The sequence below is a fragment of the Spea bombifrons genome, chromosome 2, assembly GCF_027358695.1.
Source record: "Spea bombifrons isolate aSpeBom1 chromosome 2, aSpeBom1.2.pri, whole genome shotgun sequence".
NCBI lineage: Eukaryota > Metazoa > Chordata > Amphibia > Anura > Pelobatidae > Spea > Spea bombifrons.
Genome location: NC_071088.1, coordinates 11,023,717 through 11,049,007, shown reverse-complemented (window position 1 = coordinate 11,049,007; position 25,291 = coordinate 11,023,717). Strand labels below are relative to the sequence as shown.

The 25,291-nt window shown below is 38.8% G+C and overlaps 1 protein-coding gene across 1 annotated transcript in view; it reads right to left on the bottom strand.

The window, feature by feature from the left end:
- Positions 1–1,675: 1,675 nt before the first annotated feature.
- CYYR1 (cysteine and tyrosine rich 1) overlaps positions 1,676–25,291 on the bottom strand; it is a 34,702-nt gene continuing 11,086 nt past the window's right edge. The window contains exons 2-4 of the mRNA XM_053457311.1: positions 20,835–20,937; positions 3,244–3,401; positions 1,676–2,244 (exon numbers count right to left, since the gene is read on the bottom strand). Coding sequence (XP_053313286.1) covers positions 2,114–2,244; positions 3,244–3,401; positions 20,835–20,937 — 392 coding nt within the window. The 3' untranslated portion in view covers positions 1,676–2,113. The remainder of the gene's footprint in view (positions 2,245–3,243; positions 3,402–20,834; positions 20,938–25,291) is intronic.

Sequence of the window (25,291 nt, the reverse complement as noted above, 5' to 3'; positions counted from 1 at the left end):
CTTCTAGGAGCGGAGATATATATATATATATATATATATATGGCAAAGCTGAGCTGGTAAGGGGTCCCGCCATGTCGTTCTCTCAAGCAAGTGTATGCAGCAAGGGGCAGCAGGGGGCAATGGACACAAGTTCTAGGTCTGATCCTGTCCATCTTTTCTTAAACCACCTCTGGTGGATCTTCTTATTGACTTCTTCCCATACTATTAAACGGCACAAGCAAACATCGTTGCTTCAATGAAACGTCTTCAAGGATATTACTCATGACATTAAAGCCTGTTTGATATTCTTCAGCAATATGAAGTTCCCAGGGAGAATTATCCGCAAATAGGCTATTAGCTACCTATTAGCGTGCATATAAATAAAACCCCATGGTAATAACGGGATCACTTTCCGATTCATACTTCATATATTTCAAAAAGAAGCCAACAGCATTTTATCATTTTCTGATTAATTAACCCCAGACATGAGTTCTAAGGCCATTATAATAAAAAACAACAACTTGAGGGTTATTGAGTCCCAAATGTGGAAGGGGGATTGACGAAGAGACCCTAGCTAAACATCACATATGTCTTTTCAGGTAAACTGATGTCACGTGAGACAGAGGAACATCATTCAGGATACAATATGTTCCCGTCTAGCACCTTCCGCTCTGTGAAGCATCGCAGCACAGCCTGTAAAACTGAAATCTTCACAAACTGCGTGACACTGAGAGATTCTGTTAACAGGCAGAATTCCCAAAACACTGACATCCTGATAAAACATAGCAAACATCAATCAAATAGAAATATATTCACTTTATAGCTTAGTTAACATTTGGGCATGAGTTTTGTAATCAGTGTGTCCCGTCTATACCTATAGATAGTGATGAAAGTATTGTGATTAAAGTTAAGATAGCTTTTAGATATTTTTGCACTTACATTTCGGTGCAGCAAGCATTTTAATACAGACTGAGACTCATTAAGATAAGGAATTGTTGGCTTAACCCACCGAGGTTATATGGAATATATATATTCTTCTCTGCCAGGTTATCAAAGCTAGAGATCTCTTGCTTATAGTGTAAGGAACATTCTGCTCCTCAGAACGTATAACTTGGAAACAACAGGTCATGGATTTTCTATAGAAAGAAATATATATATGTATGTGTGTGTCTGTTAGACTTGTGCATTCGTTAACTTGTACGAAAGTCTGAACGAGAGGGGACCTCAAACGAAACAAACGAAAGCAGAGAATTTTAATTTGCATTTTGTTGCTTTTTCACTCTCTCACTCTTACTCTTGCTCTCTCACATTCTCGCTCACTCCCTCACTCTTACTCATGCTCTCTCACATTCTCGCTCACTCTCTCACATTCTTACTCATGCTCTCTCACATTCTCTCTCACATTCTTACTCATGCTCTCTCACATTCTCTCTCACATTCTTACTCATGCTCTCACATTCTCCCTCATTCTCTCACTCTTACTCATGCTCTCACACTCTCTCCCAATGTCTCTGCCGACCACTTCCGTGCAAAGCACTTAGATCATTTTCATATGCTGCTCTTTTATTACAGAACATCAGCTGTTCTCGAAAATTACTAATTTGTTATATTTTTTTTCCCTTACAAAATGTAAACGAATTGCTAATTTTCAGCAGGCTCATGTGGGCGATAAACTTAAACAGATACAAAACAAAAATGTGATCAAAGTTGTTTATGGCATTATTTCTTTTTATTAAAAATGTAAATATTTGTTTAAAAAAAGCCATCTGTGACAATTTAATTTTAGAATTACAATTAAACTAATTTATCAGGTAACAAAGGCTTTCCCTATCTTTATTTTTACAGTATTCTTCTCACAAATACATTGTACAGCAAAATAAATAAGTTCCTTACAGGGTGGTGCATGTTTGGGTTATAGTTCAGTCTAAGTGGACACATAAAGAATCAGAGCTGAATGCTGTCCAGAAGACCTCGATTCAAGCATTTCAGGACATAAGGCTGGAATGTTTGCTTAGATTTGGGATGTTATGTTTTCCTGCACAAAATACCCCTGTATTTGTATTTATTCTATCTTGGTAAAAAACTAAAACATGTTGCCGTCTCTGCATTAGTCGAGCATCCCGTTCATAGAATCTTATTTCCTTGGTCCCGGATAAGGAGGTGGTGATGGATACTGCATAGACATGTGTGGAGTTGGCGTGTATGGTGGTGGTAGGTCCAGTGGATATTCCATCTCATATTCAAAGCTGTAGGGTGGTGGAGAAACTATATGGGCAAAAAAATAAGTGTTTTAAGCTTTTCCAGTGGTATGGTTAGGTTTAATGCAACACAATTTTAAAGTTCTACTGATATTTACTCAGGAATGTCAGGTGAACACAATCACGGTAACTTGATAAAGACCAGCCAAGATGTTCAATACTTTGATATACGATGTGGTGACAACTGCATTTGCAGGACAATCTCCAAACCAAATTCATACTATAACCCTCTGATTTTAAAACCCTCTGTTTTACTTTTTAGTTACTCTTTGGCCAAGCTTAGAAGACACTTCTATATATATATATATATATATATATATATTCCTTTCTTTTCCTTACCTCAAACCTTATTTTGACCTTGTGATTTTCAAAAAGGATCATTCCCTATTTGACTTCTTGGTTCTTGGTTCATTGTAAGCCGAGTTGTTACATTATATGTGTTTTATGTTACAGGTGAATTTATCTGCATTTTATGTTGCCTCTAGAAACATTTCTAGACTTGTCTTTCTCAGAAATGTCAGAACAGTTATAATGTCACAGGATAATTAATAGTAATTAATCTTACTATTAATCTTTGAGTACTAGGAGAGCAACACCTTCGGTGATACACAGGAACATATTTTCAGTAAAAGGCAGAGTTGGCCTGAGGGGACCTTGGGGTGACCAGGTAAAATTCAGAGATTTATCAGAGGCCATATTCACAACAGTGTATCCACATCGAAATGTTCAACAAGGTGATTCCCAGCAGAGCCAATTTGTAGGACATATGGAGAAGAATCGGGAGTATGAGAAGCCTTCCAGTTCCGATTATAGAGTCAAGAAGAGAATATTTCCCCATTTTGCTAAGTAGGGTGTCAATGGGTATTGCCCTCAATGAACATTTATATTGACATGGAAAAAAATGTAGTGGATAATGACACTTTCGGAGTACAAGGTGTAAGTAAAAGGTGGTTGAGAGACAATAACAAGCCTTACATACTTTGTACAGTTAAGGTGTCCGTCTTACCTGGGTAAGAACTAATGGTGTTGATGTGTGTGGTCCTTATAACTCCCACGCGAGTGCCCCTGGCATTCTTCATACACATACAGATGCAGATAGCTATTCCTGCGATCACCCCCATGATAAATACAATGCCAAACACAATCCCTGCTATCGCCGTGCCTCTGAAATACAGGAAGACAGAACATGGTTAGAAAGGTAACCAGTGGAATTATTATTGGTTATTTGGTGACATACCGCTGAGTTAGATTATTACTGTTGTTATAGACTGACTTGTGGAGTTAGGAAATCTATTTGACAATTCAGCCAGGGATCTCAGTAACTCTTGAACATTTTAGAACCAACTGTATCTGAATCCATGTAGTCGCAACGGAGATTGACACGTTTCTGGGTCACCGGGTCTTTCTGGTGGACACAAGTGGCTAAGATATTATTTTCACAATGGTATTGATAAGACATGCAATATTGAATGGCTTTGTATTGATTTCTTGTTTTGTTGCACTGGTTTCCATCGGTGTCTCACCTATTTGATATGTTTGTTAGGTAACTTATGATCCCTGCTCCCAATGGTGTATATATACAAGACTAGAACTGACAAAGACAAACCAATACATGAGGTGTAGAAGGCCCTTCTCAAAAGCTTACAATCTAGTGATCGAAATATTTTATGGAATCCCCTTGTTCTGTGAGACCACAATTTTAATCTTATCGGTAATTTTGTATCCCCCTCCGTTTTGTAGTAACACTAAAGAAAATGCCGGAGCTTTAGAATTAAACCGGAATGGACTGGAATGGAAATTAAGGATTTTGAAGAGTTGCAGATCCTCTGCTTCAATTTATACTGAACATTATCTGTATTGTAACATCACAAAGAGTGTGAAGCCAGAATATTCACAAAGCTCACCATGTACTGAGAAGGACCTTCTACGCCTCATGTATTGGTTTGTCTTCGTCAGTTCTAGTTTTGTCAGACGCTTTGAATGGATGGACTGTTAAGAAGCGCTGCAGAAATTGTTGGCGCTCTATCAATAAAAGATAATAATAATAATTTATAGCATGGGTGAAATCCTGGAGACCTGAGTGGGAACAAAGGATTACGTTGAGAGGAGGGAAGCTGTCTATTAGCAGAATGAAGAGGGTGGTGAGGAGAGCATTTGGAGGTAAGAGCTGAGATGGGGTGAGGGTTCAGGGTTGTTACGACCCGGTAAGTAAGTTTAGGCGCCATAATGAGGGAGGATGCTATGCCTGTTGCCCCCTGTTTTATTTTACAGTGCATTATACTTAATAAACCTATGCAATGGTGTTTCCAGATTATGTAATATTTCATTCCTTTAATAAGCGAAACAGACGCTACATAGTAATGAATCCGACGGTTCTATTGAATGTTTTAAATAACGTTTAATCTCTTTCCTGTCAAAATCTCCCCTTAAGAGATATGTCGCTGACCCCTAACCAGAAGGTTAATAGGTGAAATTACAGGATAGAGGATAGCGCCCTATTTCCCCAAATTAATCACAGATGCTTAACCTTCTCAGATGCCAGAGGGTGCTGCCTCACGCTATATCGTGCCTTTTAAAAAGCAGCTTATTTAAGAAGCACTTAATTGTTTCAAGGGAAGGAACCCAAACCCTAACAAACGGACTATTTATATGTTGGTGAGAATGTCTACGTAATTTCACGAGCAGGAGCAAAAACCTGACCACATTATCTGAATGCTGCCTGTAGGCTACATTTTAATCCAGTGATAATTGCCTCTCGCTAGTACATGGCTGGGTTCTGCCAGTGCCAGCACAAAATGCATAGAAGAACAGCTGGCCTCCTGATGGGGGTATAAAACCTTTTACCGCGAGAAAAGTCCTTGTTACGCTATTTATGCTATTACTATGGAGTATGAAATACAGTCAGCTAAGAGTCGCTCACTATATATATTTAACATGAAGATCAAAAACTCACAGTGTAAGATTACTGATTTTAAATTAAGTTGGCTAATAATCTAAATTAATAAGTAATTTTTCCATTAAATGTTATTCTTTATATTGTGTGTATATATATATATATATATAAATATATATATATCATAAAACCCGAACTCAGTATTTCAGTATATCAAGGTGTTTTTACCCCAGTTTTATTTCATGAAAAGTAGGACAGTCCTGAACTTTGACCCCAGTTACACCAATCTCAGATTTTTACTGAAGTGATCTGTCTCTTTGGGGCATTGAGTACACTGTTGGTGGCGCTTCACACAAGGAACAGCCCCATAATTGTTGGCCTGCATGTGCACAGGTGCCGTAGCAGCCACCATATGCCGATGAAGGTGCCATACCTGGTGCTTGGCTCTCTGTATAAGCGCTCTCTTTGGGGACAGAGCCTCCAACGAGACCACATCCTATATTTGAAATCCCTGATCTTGGTAGCTGTGTTATAGGAAGCATCCTTAGTGAGGAGTTAAAATGCCCTATACACAAGAAATATCTGGCGTGTCATAATGGGTTGCTTATCATTAAAAACTATTTATCTGTATAAAGGGGGCAGAGTGTCTGTGAATTGATTTGCTGTGAGTCTAGTGGGGAGCTTTGCTCTCCTGCTCCCAAGCATCATGCGCAGATGTCCCAACTGGGACCTCTCTGACTTGAGACCCATGACCCATGAATTTAAGCCACTGGAAGGCATCATTATTGTTCGGATCAAAATCCATTACACACTTTAATAAAATGTTGAAAACTATTTAAAATAATTGTATAAACAATTCTTTATTTCTACTTTTATTCCGTCTTTTCTACTTGGCAGACACCCGCTCTGCCGAAGTTACACCCCGACATAGCCTACAGGGGGCGCCAATACAATATCCACTACCCTCAAAAGGACATTCCGTACTCGCATTCGTACTCCAGTTCTGAAATCTATTTTCTAAATCTTTAAAGTGTAAATTATGCATTTGAAGCATTTTGGGCCATCATTTTCATTAAAATACACTGTGTTAAATGCATGGAAACGCCAATTAATGAAGTTATTATGGTATAATGTTTATAGGAAAAGAATTCTGGTAATTACAATTTTCAGAGGTACTTTAATATTAAAATGAAAACGCCAAACGTAACAGATGAGTTTGTACAGTTGAATTTCGCACGAGGAGACATGAAAGCCCTTTTTTCACTTGGCAGATAATAACCCGGTAATTAATAATGAGGGTGATTAGCATAGAAGCCACGCGATCTCTGAATCGGTGAAGTAAAAATGTCCTCTGTGGAACGAAAGTAGGCAAACGGAAAAAGAAATGAAATAAATTGATTGAGAGTCTGTTGTAGTATTTATATTTACATATTTATGGAGATCATTCGATTGCCTCCTTATCCAGACTCACCATCTACTTGATTACTGACTTTCAAATGTTTCCTCCCGTTTTGTCCTATAAATGTTCAATAAATGGGAAATTTATGGGGAAAGCTTGCAGCCTAGTCAACGGGACTGTTTTGGGGTATTCGAGACTGTTGGTACCTATGCCTTTAGTGTTCCCATGCCTCCTTTTGCTAATAATGCTTCCAAACCTGCTTTAAAGAAATAATCTTTCAGTTGAAGCCAATTTTCTAACAATGGCGTTCAGAGACCACGATGGGAGCTCCTAGGTCAATTATTATTATTTATTGTTTCATATAGCGCCATCATATTCCGTAGCGCTGTACAATGGATAGACAGGACATAACAAGTACTGTATCACATACCAATTCGACTTACAGAAAGAACCGGTGAGGAGGGCCCTGTGCACAGGAGCTTACAATCTAACTCAATCGGCTTTTAGCTTTCCGTTCTAATGTCACTAAAGCCGTTTTATCCTTTACTGTTTTGTTTACTATGTTGAGCGTCTTCACCGCTCTTGCTGCAAAGACGACATTATTTTAGCTGAGAAGGACAATCTGACTTGGGTTTACCTTCGGCAATCTCCTCAATAATTAAATAAATCTAGTCGTGGACAAAAATGGCTAATGCGGCAACCGTGGCAACAATATGAAAATCCAAATAGATGGGGTAGTTATCTATCTGAGCAAATGCCCATTAAACGACGGCCGTCTTAATGACGGGGTACGGTCACCCTGATAGCAACAGCGTCACAACCTATTGACAGTAAAACGGTTGCCTGGATACCACCTGAGAATGATCATGTGACCAGCCACGTGGGACCCATGTACCCTACCACGTAAGTGCAGCATCTGGCAGCTGCGGATGATAAATCCTATCAGCCGCCAAAGGATGCCATAAACAATCCCCGTGATCACTACATCTGCTGCAAACACGTAAAAATAGTTTATTGCACGGAGGACAACTGGCGGCAAACACAGGCAGTGATATACCGCAGCTCAGAAGCACAATGTCAGGACGTTTTACAAAGAGCGAGGTACCTAAGTGGAGCAGCCTCCCAGCAGAATTGGTAGCGATTAATACAGTGAGAGAATGAAACATGCATAGGGCAGGCATACGGCTATCCTGACTCTAAAATAAGACCAAGTCTCATGGAACTTTCATTCAAATTTGTAGCGAGAATGGTGGGCCTACGAGGGTCCTGCTTGCTCATGAGTTTCAATTATGAAGAAGGGCCAATCATTTTGTGTATCCTTACCGGAAAACAAGTAGTTAAATAAACATTTAACGTAACCATCTGTGCTCAAGCAGGGATATCAAATAACTGCGGCCTGTCTGTGTTCTAAAGGAATGATGCAAGTTACTGAAACATGGAGGGGGGGAAATGAGGCAGAGAATAAACGCTGGGAACTATGGCAATATCAAGAGGAAAAAAAATATCACTTTGGTGGCAAAGAAAGGGTTACAGGGCTATTTTTTTGTAGAGAATCGCAGCCTCGCTAACCCACAGCCCAGACGCTGCGAAGTAAGCCCCCAGGGCTAGTACATGTAGGATTTCATATGAAAGGACAGGCACGCAAAGGCACACGCGTGCTCCCAGGAGGGTCCAGGTGGGGGAGGGGAGGCGATGGGTACATTTTAGGACACAGGATGTAGGTGGGAAAGGGTGTAAGCCTAGCCGATGTAACTCGAGACCTGTCTGTATATAGATTCCTATTTTTTAGTTTATGTCAGAATACGTTATTATTACTAGATTTTCCTTCAGCTCTCCTTGGATTAAGCTGAGGTCGATCCTTGGATGGGCAAATTTGACAGAAACCTCAATGTCTGATGCCCCTGTTCAGGTTGACAGAGGATACAGCGCTACGGAATTTGATGGCGCTATATAAAACAATAAATAATAATAATAATATGGTACCCTGTGACGTCCTGGGACCATACCTCCCAAGTATCCCTCTTAAGAGGGACTGTCCCTCTAGGGCTCAGTTCAAGGAACTCAATCTGTTTGGCTGGTATAAGTGTGTAATAATTGTGTAAATTATTTTTTTCTTTCCGAAAATGTCTTACCCGGTTACATAATTGGTCACAAAGTCACGCCCCCTATAACAAGGGATAATGAGAATTGTAGTCTGACTTAAAAACATTCACAGGCCAGGACTGGCCACCTGACATCCTTCCCAGATCTGCCGGGTGCTGTAGCGCGCGGCAACCGACCGCAGGCACGATACGCAGGCATTGAAAAAGGCAGCATGAGGCCTGCCATATCCAGACGTCGGCCGCACTTAAGTCACCAGGCGGCTGCCAGCCGTAAAGTGCCAGGGCTTCTTCATTGCCAGTCCGGCCCTGAACTTACACGTTCAGAACTACACTCTGAACGAACAGTATATTAGGTAGCTAACACTATCTCAATTGTTTTCACTTTTTAGCTAATATTATCTAGAAATTTTGGGGAAAATACTTTCCGTTTGTTTGATTGCTGCTGAAGACTTCGTAGATACCAGATATTTCCCACAGCGACCCGATTCTAATTAAAGTCTTTACCGCTGGAAAACTTTATTCCCTGCGTAGGAACCGTACATTCAAAAGGTCTCATACTTTTTTATCAAGTTTATATTAAAAAGCCAAACGATTCAGAGACCCTTAATGACCCAGCACTGAAACGTAGAAACTGATGAAATTGTATTTAATAAAGGATTTGATCACTTTGATCATTTAAACTATTGTTTTAAATATGTTGCACTTGTGACATTTGGAACTGGGATAGTTAAAGCATTTTGGGTTATTTTAATCTTTTTTATTCAAGTGTGAAATTGCTTTTTTAACCCCTCGTCTCATGGGCATGAACCGATGACAACTCATTACCAAAAGCATTATCTCAAAATTTTCATGTGGGGGAGGAGTCCACACGAGAGGGAAAGATGACGGTCATGTACTGGGCAAAAGGGCTTAGTTTTGGGTAGTATTATATATATTCCACCCCAACCAAAAGCCTCCTATTATAATGTATACACTGTAGCTGTGTTGTCCCTTTAAATTTCCAGGATGTCCGCTTTGCCAGGAGATTGCCGGGTGAAGCACCACTTCTCCGGTTCTCAGGGTCAAGACCCAAATCCTCCGGGTTGCGGGGTCTTGACCCGCCCCGCTCCCGACCCATTTTCCCTTTAAATTGGGATGTTTCCCGCCGCCATCAGCGGGAACGCCCCCCAACGTCAGCGGGAACTCCCACTGATGTCTTCGGGAGCGCCCCTGAAGTCAGGGGGAACTCCCACTGATGTCAGTGGACAGTCCTGGCCGCGACCCGCAAGGGAAGGCTCCGGGTAGCCGGAGCCCAGAAGTTCCCAGGTATGCCGATCACATGTCCTTACACGTGATGTAGTTACGGCCAGTAAGCTTTAGCTCTGGCTCAAAAAACACTGTGGGCAGGGGTCTGTTGAGACCTCTGTACATGGAAAGTGCTCCTATTGATTTAAATGAAATCTCTTTCCTTACACAGTGGCAAGCATCGCTTCTACCTCAAGCAAGCGCTTGCTTTTTTAATTTTAAAATATATTATTCTTTAATATGCGTTCTGCAATAGTGGGGATAGAAAAATATTTATATATTTTTTTTTAAACTCGCTGCCTGAAGCCATTTTAGAAGTTTCCATTTTTCACTCCTGTATTTTTTGGGGCACATAATGTTCTTATTCTGCCTCTGAAAATAATCCTGCTTTACGTGCAAATAAAAATGGAGAGAATAAATATCCCAAAACCACTGAAAAAAAATGTACTGAATAACTGACCAGCCTATTGAATAATAAACATATTTTTTGCTTTTTCTGTGTAATATAATTTTTTGTGTGTGTGTTCAGTGCCTGGACAATAGAGATAGTCATGTTTTTCCATGAGGTTTATTGTTCTAATCAAACAGATCTGGGTGCTCCGCAGGACATGTTATGCTGGTGTTTACCTTCCAATGATCTAAAGCTTTGTTCTGCACAATTATTGAGTTTTTGAAGTTGCTGACACCCTCCCCAGTAAATCATTTTATCAGAAAAGCATGCTTTTTTCCATAGCTTTTTTTAATATCTTTTTTTTTGTTTGTTTTATAAAAACATTTTTTTTTTTGGCAAAATTAATGATAAACAGATGACATGCGCTGACTTTCCAAGTGGAGAAACGTTTGCAGGCTAAACGAGAATTGTCATTCGCAAGGCTGTGAGTCACCAGAGTTTAATGAAGTGGACGGAGTGGAGTTGATTCCGATTCAACGCTTCCATAAGCTGTGTTTTTGTGCATGAATCCGCTCTGTTTCACAGATGAGCTACTGATTCATATCAGAGTTGAAGAGCATTTGCCCGTAAGCAGGAAAATGCGTTTTGGCTATTAAATCTAGGTAGCCCACATTTATACAAGAGTCAGGGTCTCATCTGTGTGAGCCTTTGCATCCAAGCATTTAGTCCAAAGCCTGTTCCAATCATGTTTTTTTTTTCTGCGTTTTATTATTGTTTCGAATCATTGCTGCCCCTACAGCAAAAATTGAGATTAGTGAATATTTGCTATCACGATATTAACAATCACGATAATACTCATTGATAGTTATATATCGCAAGACAGGACTGGCAAACCGGGCAAGTGAGTGGTGGGCTGGTGGCAGATTGGGTGGGCCACTCACCTGTGCTGCTGCTTACGGTTTAATGTGCAGCTGCGGGCTGGATACATGCGCATAATGTGTAGGCCCTGCCCTGATACATGGCGTGGTAATCAATAGCCATTTATTAAGGGAAGGTATTGTTTTCCGCAACATCACCCTACTTTTTAATACATGGTAATATGTCAGTAAAGTTACACTGAGTATTCTTTTCAGGAGCGTGGAGCATACTCTTGAGTACACGTTGATAACAAATGTACTGAGACCCGCTATCAAACGAGAATTAAAGTTTCAGTGAGAGGGACTTTGTAGTTTAGAGACTATTTTGCTTGAGATAGGCATCAAATGGGTTGATCAAAGGGTGGTTATAGGTAGATCAGGTCCTATCTTTCTACCATACGTGGTACTGCATACAAATAAAAAATTACATTTCCTATTACCGAGATGTTCAGAATTCACAATATTGTGGACGTGCATGCATGCCCTTCCCCCACGTATGGCCACCTAATTTCATTTCAACAGTGAACACCAAAATTATTAAGAAGTATTATCAACATCCATATGGTGTTACATAAAACGTCACAAATCAGGGACAGAGCCCAAAATAAAGGAAATATTTTCCTCTTATATTTTCCTTCCATTCTGCACAAGATAAAGAATTTCTTATTGTCAGCAGACTCATTAAAACACCATTAAAGAGCAATTTTATAAAGCATTCTTCATCATATATTAAACAAATGCATAACATTACACTTATTAATTAATGCTCAGAGAAAAAAACCCTGCACTTTCCCTTTAAGAACAAGTCTTTAGCTAATATTTCAGTATAATATGCTTTCCACAATGCTTTCCAAAGGGAAATAAATGAATGTGTTTTGGGCTTACTGTGATACGGTGATGGAGTTTACAGAGCTATAGATGATAAATGTTCACTAACCAACACATAATCTATCAAACAAGAGCGGCATTCATTTACTAAAAGACGTTACGGTCTAGCATTTCATTTCGTCTATTCATTTCAATGAGAACTACTGATCTCTAATCATAATCATATTTTGATAAATAAAAGGACCTGTTTATCACACAAAGCTTCGATTTCACAACTAACCCGTCTCCCTTGAACGTTTTTAGCTACACCGGAAAGTTTTTTCTTCTTTTTATCAACTTTTTCCCATTACTATTATTTTTTATATTTTTTTTTATATAGCACCATCATATTCCGCAGCGCCTACAATGAGTAAACAGGACATAAAAAGTAATATTTCAAATGTATTTCACATTTTACAATAAAAAATCAGAAAAGAAATGCCCACTTGGCAACAATCCAATATTCCATGTTGAGATAATGGGACACATTTGGTCTCTGCCCAAAACATGTCTTCTCCCCGCTTTCCAGCATGGAAAGTGTCGGATCCGTCAGCTCAAACCTAGCTGCCGGCAGACCTATTAAACAGGACATCTTCTGGGACAAAAGTCCACTTGTCAGGACTAACTTGGTAAATGGTACACTGTTGGCAGCTATGAAAAAAGGTTTATTTAACAGAAAATCTTAGTGCGGTTATACTGTTGGCCTTCTGTTCTAGATATTAGACTGTAGTTATTATTTGTATGTGTTATTTATCGATACAGGATAATATTACTTCCCTGGGCAATTTTCTATTTAGCACCATGCAACATTTTTCATTGCGTAGCCTATAACTCCAGACATTTTTCAGATAAAGCCCTGTAGCATGACTGTGCTGAGTTTCATCTTTGCAGTCCTTTTACCATATTTATTGTAGTTGTAAGTGAAATAATAATTACTTTTCTACATTAATTCATCGGGGACATAAAACAGCCTTTATTTATACAGTTAAATTACATTAATTTGGTTTATTAAACACAATTTATCTTGTTTAAGTTTACAGAGTTCTGGAATAGCTAATATACCAAGGGGGATGCTAAATAAAGCTGAAGGCAACATTACCCAGATTCCAAAGAGAACAATTAAGAAGGGATCATTAGAGGCTGTTTCGATGAGAATCTGTCTTCTAGGGCGTGGCTTTATCAAGGGGCAGGGCCATCCACATGTAGGGGCGGGGCTAGTCCCTAACACAGGCTTTCACAAATGTGTGGATGACATGAGCCATTTGAAACATTTAAGGGTTTAGAACAAACTTTCACCCATACATATATCTGGGAAGTTTCCAGGGTAGGCTGCCGGGAGGGCACCGTCTTCTGGGGGAGTGGATTCATGAAGGGGCAGAGCTTGCCACAAGTAGGGGCGGGGCTAGATCCAGACAGCTTTTAGTAGGCAAGGAGTGGGCATGGCCAAACACTGCTTCCCTGCCCAGAGAAAGAAGAAACTGACCTGGGGACTCTGGGTCAAAGTTGGGGAGTCCCATGGTACATTTTTGATGGCCACACTGTGCATTTACCTGGTGTGCCAGATGGCCAGTAGGGACTTGATGGCTTTATAGATATATATTGGTTTTTTTTTCTAAATGAGGAGATCATGCCCTAGGTCAACAACCCTAAACAATACAAAACAGGACTCAATTGTTCAAATAGTTGAATCAAAAAAGTCACAGATGTGAGAGCACAGTTCACACATCTGTATACAGACTGCCCTATGCACACATCTTGAATATATATCCTCCTTGCATGGTAACTGAGATTTATTCAAACATATTTATAGTGAAATCTCTTACTGGGACAATAAAGGCATTCTTCACATTTCAAGGAAGAGTTTTTGTTCTACATACAAAACTGCCTTTGCCTCTCCAAGTCTCTCTTTGTATTTATATATAAATAGAAATGCCACACACAAACACATCTGTTACAGCTTGATGCAAAATGCATGCCGCCTCAATAGATGAAAAGCTAAAATACAGCGGGTTCTGGAATGTAAGAAGAGGCAACAGTCACAGCTGAGAGGTCTTCTAAATATGACCAACCTCAACAGAAAGGATGGGGTTTGGAGTTCGCTTCCGCAATTTAAAGGGGCATTCGACGATAACACTTTACAGCACTTATTTATAATGATACGTTTTCAAGTAAAACTCCCATCTTCTCAGAATTTCTTAAATTAGGCAAAGGCCTTTCCAGTAAGCGGACATCCTGTTTTGTTCTGTAGGCTACAATCTGTGGCCACAGACATAATACGCTCTAATTACTGCTTTCTCACGCCTGACCTCTGTCTCCAGAAACTGCAATTGAATTCCTGTGTTAGATATAACCAGAAACATGTAATTGAGGTGTAATCTATGTTGTTGCATAGAAACAAAAAACTTGATGGCAAATAAGAACCATTTGGCCCAGTAGGTCTGCCCATATTTCCTACTGTAAAAACCCCCGAACCTATTTTGGTCTTTGGTCTTGGATTCAGGAGCCCCATCCCTGACCCGCGCATGTTTTAGTATTAACCAATTACACTAAGATTCAGATTACTCAAGGTACACGACAAGGTACAGATTTGCAATTTCCAATTGTAACCATCCACGGGTCCTTTCTTGACTCTCCAGACTCTCCAGCGTCAGTCAAGAAGTTGCCCTATGGATGGTTCCAATCGGAAATTGCAATTCTGAAAACCAAGTAGAAATCTAGGAACAGGAGTTTTACATACGTCTGTTTTAGTAAATGTTTTCTGTACAAACTTCCCTAAAACTCCCTGAACAATAGGGGGCGCTGTCAGAGAATGAAGCTTCAGATTGACCTACATAAAAAAAGGGAATGGAGAAGTTAAAATGGTGCTGATACCAAAAGATACTTTTCACCAAACAATAGAGGGTAAAGAAATCACTTATATTCTCTAGACTGTAAGCTCGTTTCAGCAGGGCTCTCCTCACCTGTTGTTTCTGTAAGTAAAATACGGTAGTTATGTTATATACTACTTGTTATGCCCATTGAACAGGGCTATGAAATTTGATGGTGCTATATAATAATATAAATAATAATAATATTATTAGTGCTATTACCAGTTCTAACAGATGACAGTTTTATATATTTATTAAAAGTTTCTTCATATGAATCAGTTAATTATGTTTGATGGATTTATGACCTTTTTCAGCGTCGCTATGTGATCTATATCTTTTGGGCACAATGGGCACTCCTCTAAAGCACCTCCTGTTTCTTTTTGCGCCTTCTTGTTTGCAGCTGAAGAAGTTTTTCATAAACGAAACGCGTCCTGTTTTTTTTGGCGCCAGCCTGGCCAGGCATAACTTGCCCTACAGTGAGTTTTATTTTATATTACATTTTATTTTTTTATTTTATTTTTTTCTCGAATTGATCGTTTTTATTTCAGTTATTTATTCTTTGGTCTTATTTATACATACGATCCTTTTTTTGTATGTTTTCTTTTTGCTCTGTATGGACTTCTAATATATGTCTGTTTCTTTTATTTATAATATACCAATAAATTATATATATTTTTTATATTTACGCTTTCTTTGAGCGCTGTCTTTCTTTAGTTAATTCTAAATCTGCATTGAAAAAGTTGTGAGCTGCATGCTGGTATACATCGCTGCCGGAGAGAAAGGAAATGAAATACTTTTCTGTTTTTATTGCAAATATTCTTAAAGATACTGACTGTATTCATATTAATTTGACTAATGTCAAGTTTACATTTGTGACGGTCACTTTAATAATGTTACCACCTGTACACCTGTCTCGTATCACTTAGCTTTTAACCCCATGTGTCTTTAGTACACAAGCACCCTAATATACCCATTTAGAAGTATCTAGAAGTATCAAATTAATTAATTATCTTAATTGTTTTCAGCTAAATTCTATAACTTATGAAAAGCTGTTAAAACAATGGCAGTTCATCTCCTTGGGGTGGTTTTCAAGCCTCATTGTAATGTGCATGTTATCAAGCAGAAAACAGCAACATCCCTAGTTATTGAAATATGAATATAATATCCCGTTTGCAGCCAAATATCAGACAAATATGCAATTGATGTTGTGTTTACTGGTATATGTGGTTTAATGGCAAATGTATCTCCAAAGGCAGAGCTGGGTGAAATACTGAACAATGTGTTCTAGGGGAGATCCTGGTTTTTCCAGTGGAAGCAGTGAGAAGCGTGAACATGGGGAAGAAGATACTTTTTCCACTGATTTACAACATATAGTACATCATTTGTTGTGATGTCATAGCTTCGTGATATATAAGTTAGCAGAAACTCAGACATAGGAGATGTGCAAATTTCACTGAGCTCAACTTAATTCTTTAGAGTGCCAACCACATATGTAATACATGGTTAGCCAAGTAGTCTCAAGAGGCTAACCACATATTCCATACTCTTGGCCACAGTTGTGTATTCTGGCCTAGAAAGACTAGGCCTAGGGCAGATGTAGCCCCCTACCACACAGCATAGAGCCAATAACCTTATTGATCGATCAGGGCCCCTGTGGCATCAGTGCTCAATGGGCTAGTTTAAAGAGAGATCAATGATCTCCCCAACTAACTAACCTCAAGAGGCAAAACGCTGAGATATATTGCCATATCCTAGCACTCAGAAGAAGCATTGAGACACAGAGGGTGTGGTTGGTGGCACTTATCTGGCATAAGCCCAGGGCAGTGCTGAAGATGAATAGAGCACGGGTTAGCCCTATATACCTAACGTCAGTGTAGTGGGGGTGCTTGGGTTTGACTCAGAGTCTCCAGGTAAAATGTAGCTTCCCCGGGTCAGTTTCTTCTTTCTGTGGGTAAGGGAAATGGCATTTGGTCACACCCACTTCCCTTCCTACTCCCTGCCCACTTAAGGCTGTAATTTCTAGCTACACCGCCACGCACAGGTGACCCTGCACCATTGTGAAGACACTCCGCATAAGATGGAGAGCTCCAGGTAGCCTACACTGGAAAGTTCCTAGGTATGATTAGAGGCATGGCTAGGCGCTGGCCCTTACCAACCCATCTTATGTCACTTTCCGATCTATTGATGGCTATTTATGTAAGTTAATAACACATTTATCTTAGTTTCATTCATCCACCCATTTGTTTTTGTTGAATTATACTTGTTGTAGAGTATACAACTATTATACACTCATACGCAGCAAACATTCTGAGCGCCTACAAAACATATCAGGGTACTTCAGAGGATGAAAGCGAGACAAAGGGACTTAGGTCCCTAGACTGCCCCTCTTAAGTTTACAATAATGTAAAGGAGGGTCAGCAACAAGTTATGCTTTTACAAGTATTTTTAAAGCAACTACAATGAATGAAGAACACAAACCCAAACTAGAGGCATTTTGAAGAAATTGTTACTAAAGCACAAACCTTTGAGAGGGCATATAAATGGAACCTCATTCCTAACATAATACAATTTCCTCTGGAATTCTAATCACATATATGGTAAAATTCTCTTGGAGGAATAAAACCACATGAACATTACCAGAAAAAAAATTAAATATTAAAACAACAATTGTCACTTTGCACCTATCTTCTGAATATTAATGCTGGGAGTTGGAAGTCAACACGATCTCATTTTCTTTATTGATATAAAAACAAGAATGCATGTTAGGCATGATGAAAGCCACCAGTGCTTTATACAACCTTTGAAATAAATTATTACAATTATTTGCATATATACGCATTCATGAGGTTTTCTAAAGGACACATAAATAACAAATATGGGGGAATTATCAGTATCCTTGGCAGACTTTTAATAAAGCACACAGGCATCGTCTAAAGCAATACATACAGAAGAATAGACCTGACAGGTTAAAAGGGGTTTTCATTTTATTCTCTCCTTCAGTGCCATACTCTTCTCATTATTGTGTTTACAGTCATTATTTAACACTTCGTGTGCCAGGGGTCTTCGCAACATGATGCACCGAGTACCCCCTGACACAGAATTATACTTTGCTACATTATTGGCTAATGTTGGTGCTGTGGCACCTTTTCCAGGATCCTATATTGTATAGTTTAATACATTACATTACAGTTACATGTACAAAATACAGTACTGTTGAAATGTTTGGGGTCACTTAGCTGTCGTCATGGTAAACAAGGACATTTCTAGCTGTAACAATCGTTTTCTAACGATCAATTAAGCTTTTTTAAAACGTAAACTTAGATTAGCGAACACAACAAGCCATTGGAACACAGGAGTTATGGGAGTGATAAAGGACCTCTGCATATCTATGAATATATTCCATTAAAATCGTCCGTTTCCAGCTGCAATAGTCATTTACAACATTAACACCGTCTGCGCTGGATTTCTGATCCGTTTCATGTTATTTTAATGGGCATACAAAGGACATTTCTGAGTGACCCCAAACTTTTGAACTGTAGTGTGTATTTATGAAAAAACCCTCCTTTACGTGTATGACATGGGAGCAGCCACTTTAACTTCCCGTTCTTAGGATCTGCATGATTATTCTTTCTCATTATCTCTCCCCTATTGTTAAGTTGCTGATTGCTGTTCATTAGTTTAAGGAGCCCGTCTAAGGGTAGGGGGAGCAGAAGTGAGATAACTTCAAGACAGGAACTTGATTAGCAATACTGGTTGCGCCCGTGTAAGCTATGAGCAGTATTAATAAATGGATTCAGCTATGTTAGAAGATGCGACATACTGTATGTGATAGGCAGCCCCCCATTCGGTGTACTCCAAAGAGATGTATCATCTTATCCCTTCACCCATATTACTGTCTACTCTCTCCACTAAAGCTTTTCTTATATTCTCTACAACCAACATATTTAGCCTTCCCTTCCTTACCAACTTTTTAATACATTACTTTTCAAGCCACATAAATGGGCAGTTTCATTAGGATGTAACATTTCAAATGTCTACAAAAAGACATTTTAATTTGGGGCGTATCGGTATATATATATATATACGGTATATATATATATATACACACATATATATGTATCTATGTATTAATTTATTTATTTTATGAATAAAATGAGCTGTCTGCATATTGCGAGTATGGTGATTCAGGCATCGAGTGGTGAGAGGTCGGCTGGAAATCATTACTAAAACAATTCACAAGTTAGATGATTATTTAAAAGAAGCAATGAAGGATGTATGAAGTTTTAAACATACAAACTAAGGTGAAAGGTTGTTGTGGCGTGTAGATTCAAACACTGCGAGACCGGTGGCAGGCTTATTTCATGGCCTGTGATCTTCACAATATAATGATGTCCTCTGGGACTTTCTTTGGAAGCTGCTTTGAGACGGCTGCATGGTTTGTTAGACCAGATGAGTACATTTCACTGTCTGCAGCGAGGACCGGCTTTTTCTAATGGAGGATTTTTTTTTTCTTTTTTTGAGGTTAAGTTCATTGAATACTGAGAACATCACTAGTATTGTATCTGATTTTCTGCTCAATATTCTACATGTGTAAGCTAAAGATTTCAAGGTAGACTGACTATAGGACATTCGAATACAAGAAAGGGCCGGAATGAATTCCGTGTATTTATTTGTATGAAAATCTTAAAATTTAGTATTCTGTTTGTGTTATGTTTTATTTATTTACTGCTATTTCCGCCTGTTTTATTTCAATATTGGTTTTATTCTGATAATTCTCCTTATTCATGTATTAATGACTGAAAACAGCTGCACGGCACTAAACATGATGGTGGAACACCCTTGAGGAGTATGCCTTTCAAGGTAAATTGGGCTAGCCCTATGTAATATATAGTTAGCCATGTGAATCTGCGCTCCAAAGGGGAAAGGTGCTAAAATGAGACATCGGGGAGGTACATAGGCCATTTACTAATGATCAAGCACGCAGGAGAATTGCCATTTCAACCTACAGACTTCACTGTGCATTATGAAGGTCCATGTCTGGTACATTTCTCCTGCAAGAAGAGCTTGCTTGGCCCTGTATAATGGATAGGTTAAGCAAAAAACCTCATCTCACCAGTGGAACTATGCATTTTCCAGGGCCAGCTCAGCCTGTCTTGGAGAAGAGAAATGTAAAGATAAGGTGATGGAAGGAAAGATCATGGAAAGTAGAGCCCGGGTGGTCTGGGAGATGAAACATAGAGGGCAGTAGATCAATGACTATGGAGCACAGTTTACAGAAAGGGCAAAGAAAATTGGTAGCTCACAATAACATGCCAAGTTATGGGTATATATAATATAATTTGCCTCTTTTACAGTTTTTAGGGAAAACATAACATTTTACTTAAAGAGGTGAAAAACATATGTGGCAAAGACAATATGTATCCCCATGAGGCCCAAACGTACTCATGTTTTCTTTCATAAATTTGTTGTATTTTACACTACTTTGGAAGATCACTTTCCCTGCCCCAGGTTCCCATGCTGTTTAGAAAGTAGATATTTTCTTTAATGAAATCACACCAAACACATATATAAAATAACAAAACATAGTGATTTTAAATAGGTATTCAGTTGATAATCTCCTGCACTCGTTACTGTAAAAGAAGTAACGTTCTGACCTTTAACATAGACACATATCCCTATAGTGCAGTGTGGGATAAAGTAATTAGTTTATTAATGAACCAACACTCCCACACATAGGTTTTTGCTTTCTTCAGGGACCGTTAATGGCCGAAAAAAATAATCAGCACCTTTAAGGATGAACCATAAAATTGCCCCAAATGGCAAAGTGCCTTTGATTCTAGCAATAACAAGTGTAATAAACAGTATAATGATACTTACGAAAGAACGTTTCCGATGTAGGCATAATAGGAACAGCAGTATGGCGGGGTCCCATCACAGCAATAAGCTTTGCAGTCGATTCCACAATAGCCAATGCAAATATCTGAAGGAACAGAAACAGAATGAGTTCAACATGGTGTCTGCGTAGCCAGATGGTGACCTCATGGTATTGATGATGTTATACTAAAACTTAATTTCATGAGGATTCTAGGTTAACGGCTTCATAAATGGGAATGGAACCTCATTCACTAACCTTCAGGACCAGGTTAGGGGTTAATTAAAACCACGGGGCCCTCTTAGTTCAGAGATATGTTTATTGAAGCAGTGGAAGTAGTGACTGTAAGGACACCAAGATAATTTATGGTTGATCTTTCTGTTGGTTTTCAGAAACACTATATCAACGAAAGTGACAAGGAAAGGATTTTTTTTTTCTTATTTTGGTGGTTTTCATATGCAAACATGCAGCATGCAAAAAAAAATACATTTTGACCTAAAGGTGCACCTTTCCCCCAGTTTTTTTAGATATTTCAGGGAGAAGCTGGGCCAGTCCTGGAATTGGACTAACACAGAAGACATGACCACCTGCCACCCCACCTGAAGAGCCACCACTACTCATCTTCAGAGCACTGCAAGGTGGCCATGTGGAAGCTGCATTGGAGAATTGTACTGCGTCAGAAGATCTCCCCAACTGGCCCATAAACCCCAATACACCCACAAAAGTGGAACAGCTACTCATAATTATGGAAGACTCACAGAAACTAAGGACTGTTCAGCGTAAAAAACAACCACATATCCAAATCTCATCTGATCAGGCAGTATTGCCAAACAACCAAATTTATAAGCTAATGCAGCCACCTGAATACATTTAAGTCTGGCAGGTTCTACAAACCGGTGGCATCGCAGGCAGCAATCCCAAAAAAACAAAATGTTTAGCAATTGAGTTTCATTCCATTGGCTTCCTCGGAGTCTATTCCAGATTTGGCTGTTATGTGTTAAACAAAGTGTTTCTAGTGTCTTATCACCTTAGCAACCAATGGACTGTTCCTGCTAATTATATCATCCGATCGGTTGCTATGCGGATAAGACCCCCTTGCAGGAGAATAACTTTTTATAGATAACCCTCTTTGATGATAATTCCGCATGTGAAAGTGATATAGTCTGTGTTCTAACTTCTCTCCTACACATGTATATGATTAGATTTATTCTCAAAGATGTATTTCTCTAAGATGACTTTTCATTAGATTAATTTAATTATTATTATGTAGTTATTAATGTAACTATTAAAAATAAACCTTAAAAATACTTTTTTTGTACTAACACTCATTGTAAATTGGTGTTTAGAAAAAAAGAAACTTAAGTGACATCTATTACCTCAAAGACTCCAAATGACCAACACCATAAAAAATATCTGATGAATTCTGCTAAAAAAGGTGAGTGGAAACTTAATCTTAATAATTTCCTGAAACGTTGAAAATGGATCTTCTTCAATCAGAAAAGGGAGGACTACATTTTTTGAATTGACCAGCACTTTTTCAGTTATGATTCAAGTCAAAGTGTCTATTCCAAGCAAGAGCCGTCAAGACAGTCAACTCATTCTCCTCACCAGACTTTATGAAGGGAGCACCTGCTGCAGGAAAAGCTTTGGCCCCTTACAATGTATAGTTAAATTGACGAGACTTGTTTTCCTCCGTACACGTTAAACAATGCAATATATACAACCATATCAGTTTTCTTGCTGGAGAAACTGTTCAGAGTTGGCCATTCATAATGACTAGTATTTTTTTTTTTTTAACAAGTTGGCCTTGGTGGACTTGCATCAAGGTTTCTAGCTATGTAACTTTGTTGCTATGTAATCGTGCTTGAGTTTATATTTCTATAGAATCTGACGTGTTCAAGGTTCTCTGAGGTCTTAGAGCAAGTGCTAACTCAGAATTAAAAGTGTAGAGAGTTGCTGATGTAGCTAATGGCCAAGCCTGTCATTCCGAAGCAAGGACGTTCCTGGTAACACGGCAGGTCAACAACTACCAGAACGCTATTGACTCATAGAGTCATAGCTTTTGGCGTATCCAGTAATGGTATCAAACACTTATTTCACATTTGAAATTCTCAGAAGAGCAGCGCTGAGTGATTTACTGTAATCTCTCCAAACACTAAGCTGAAATGCTAAAGTAAACCATATTAAAAACGGAATAATTATATATATATACACACACATACTGTATATATATATATATACACTGTAAGGCCATAACTTTTGCCGTCAGTAAGGTATTCCCAAATAGATGATGGCAGATTTCTTTCATATTTTGTACTGTATGAAGAGTGAGCACATCTAAAGGCTTTGTAGACCTCATAAAGCTTTAAGGTAAATTGGTCAGATATAGTTTAAGCTTAGTTCCTTTAACTCTGCTTAATCCAAACTGCGTCAACAGATGGAGACCTATGATGGTTAACGAACCCTAAAAGAAAATCTTAACGGTACTAAAGAATTTAGTGTGCAAATATCATGCAGTCTATGGGGAAAGTGAGGGTGAGAAGGAAACGGCCATTCAAATACATCTCCTGGAAACTGGAACCATTTAAATGGACAGCAAAGGGAATTATGGTAATCAATAAGAGTCAAAAAAAAATAATTATAGATCAGCTTGATAGATCTATGAGAAGGTAATTGTTTTGAAGGATCATGGTTTATTCTAATTCATGAGTTCAGCCCAAGTTAGAGCATCCCACTGACTTGTGCTTCTTATTCTACCTAACCCCCCTGCGACTCGCTCGGTAAGATCCAACCACATGTAATTTGTGAACTATTCCACACAAAGGTGCTATATATCCGCAGGGATCGACTACAGACAAAATATATTTCACAGATGGACAAAGCATTCACAGCCTCCCTACTGAGGGGGTTTTAGCAGATTGTCGGGGTCACACGTTCTAAAGCTAACTTCTTCATATTCTGATTTAATTATATCTGAAGGGCTTTTGACGGATGTATCACACGCCTCAATACAGGTTATCTGGAAACATTCTGGCTCCTGCTACCTGGAGCCCCTTGCAGGGTGAGGGTAGGAGGTCTCACCGACGTTGTAGGACATACGCTATTTGAAATGGGGAAGCGTGCGGGAAGTGGGGTGTCCCCTTAGTGACCACTTTGTAAATGGCCAATATTTCAGGAGACTCACTGATTTAATCTAATTTTATCTAGAACATTTTCATGTATGGAGATAATTTAATCACAAAAAAAAGTAACTTCCACATCACTATTTTGCTCACCCTTTGCCCAAAACTAGACAAAAAAACTCACAGAATAAAAAATGCTTCATCTTCTATGATGTAAAAGTACTGCTCCCCCCACCACCCGTTTCCACAATCTGTTTTAGGATCATGGATGTTTTTGTTGACCAACCCTTGATAACTCCTTTATTATTAAGTGAATAGAGAAAACCCCAGACTCCATAGAGAAGTGCCTGGATACGAGATAGGTGCTCCTTAGTCACTAAGTTCCATTAACACATAGAATAATAATTAAATCTAATTTTTTATATCTAATTGTCTTCAGCAATTAATACAAAAGGGTTACCACGGGCTCTCACCGCTGTAAAACACTGTCCATTAACCAATTACAAGGTAAAAGAGATCCATTAAATCAGCTTAATAATCAAATCGTCCAAAATCACACCCATAAACTTGGTTAATGTCCCGGAACCGCACATAACGGTGTAAGGTAATGATTTAATTCAGCCGCTATAGCCTCCTCCGAGATATGAAACGGTTGCAGTGAATTGCTACTTTATTACTGTTGCATTAAAAAAGAAAAAGACCTTTTAATTATATAATTCAGCTATATGATCCAAGGAAGGTTAATTGAAAATGACTGTATTAAAAAAGACAGGAAGCAGCTTCTGAATCAGTTTCTTAAAGCAACTCATTTTCAAAAACTTGAATATAACTTTTAATTAATAGATTCGTTTTCTATAAATTAGAGTCTCCCAAGGATTGCCTGTTCTAGGAACATTTGTTTCCACCTAATTGCCATAACATTGACTTCCAACCATAGACATAAAGGTTAATCTTAATTTGGCAAGCAACCAAACTATGATTCCCTTTATGATGTCCACATATTTTAAATATCATCCTCCTCCTAAAGCTTTAACTCGATCAGAATCATCAGATATTGTCTCAATTGGAAAAAATACATTATTCCGCTAATGAATAACTAACCAATTTACTTTAAACATCATGGTGTCCCTTTCTGAAATCCTGCCTTATTCAGGGCTTTCTTTCTTTCAAAATGAAAAATAAACCTGGCACAGAATTTGCAGTCTTCCTCCTCTTGTCATTAATTGGCCACTTTTGTTGCTGTCAATCAGTGGCAGGAAAGTAATTCCATCCAAATCAATGGGGCCACTTTATTGTCACTGATTGACAACTTAAGCAGCCAATCAGTGGCATGAAAGTGC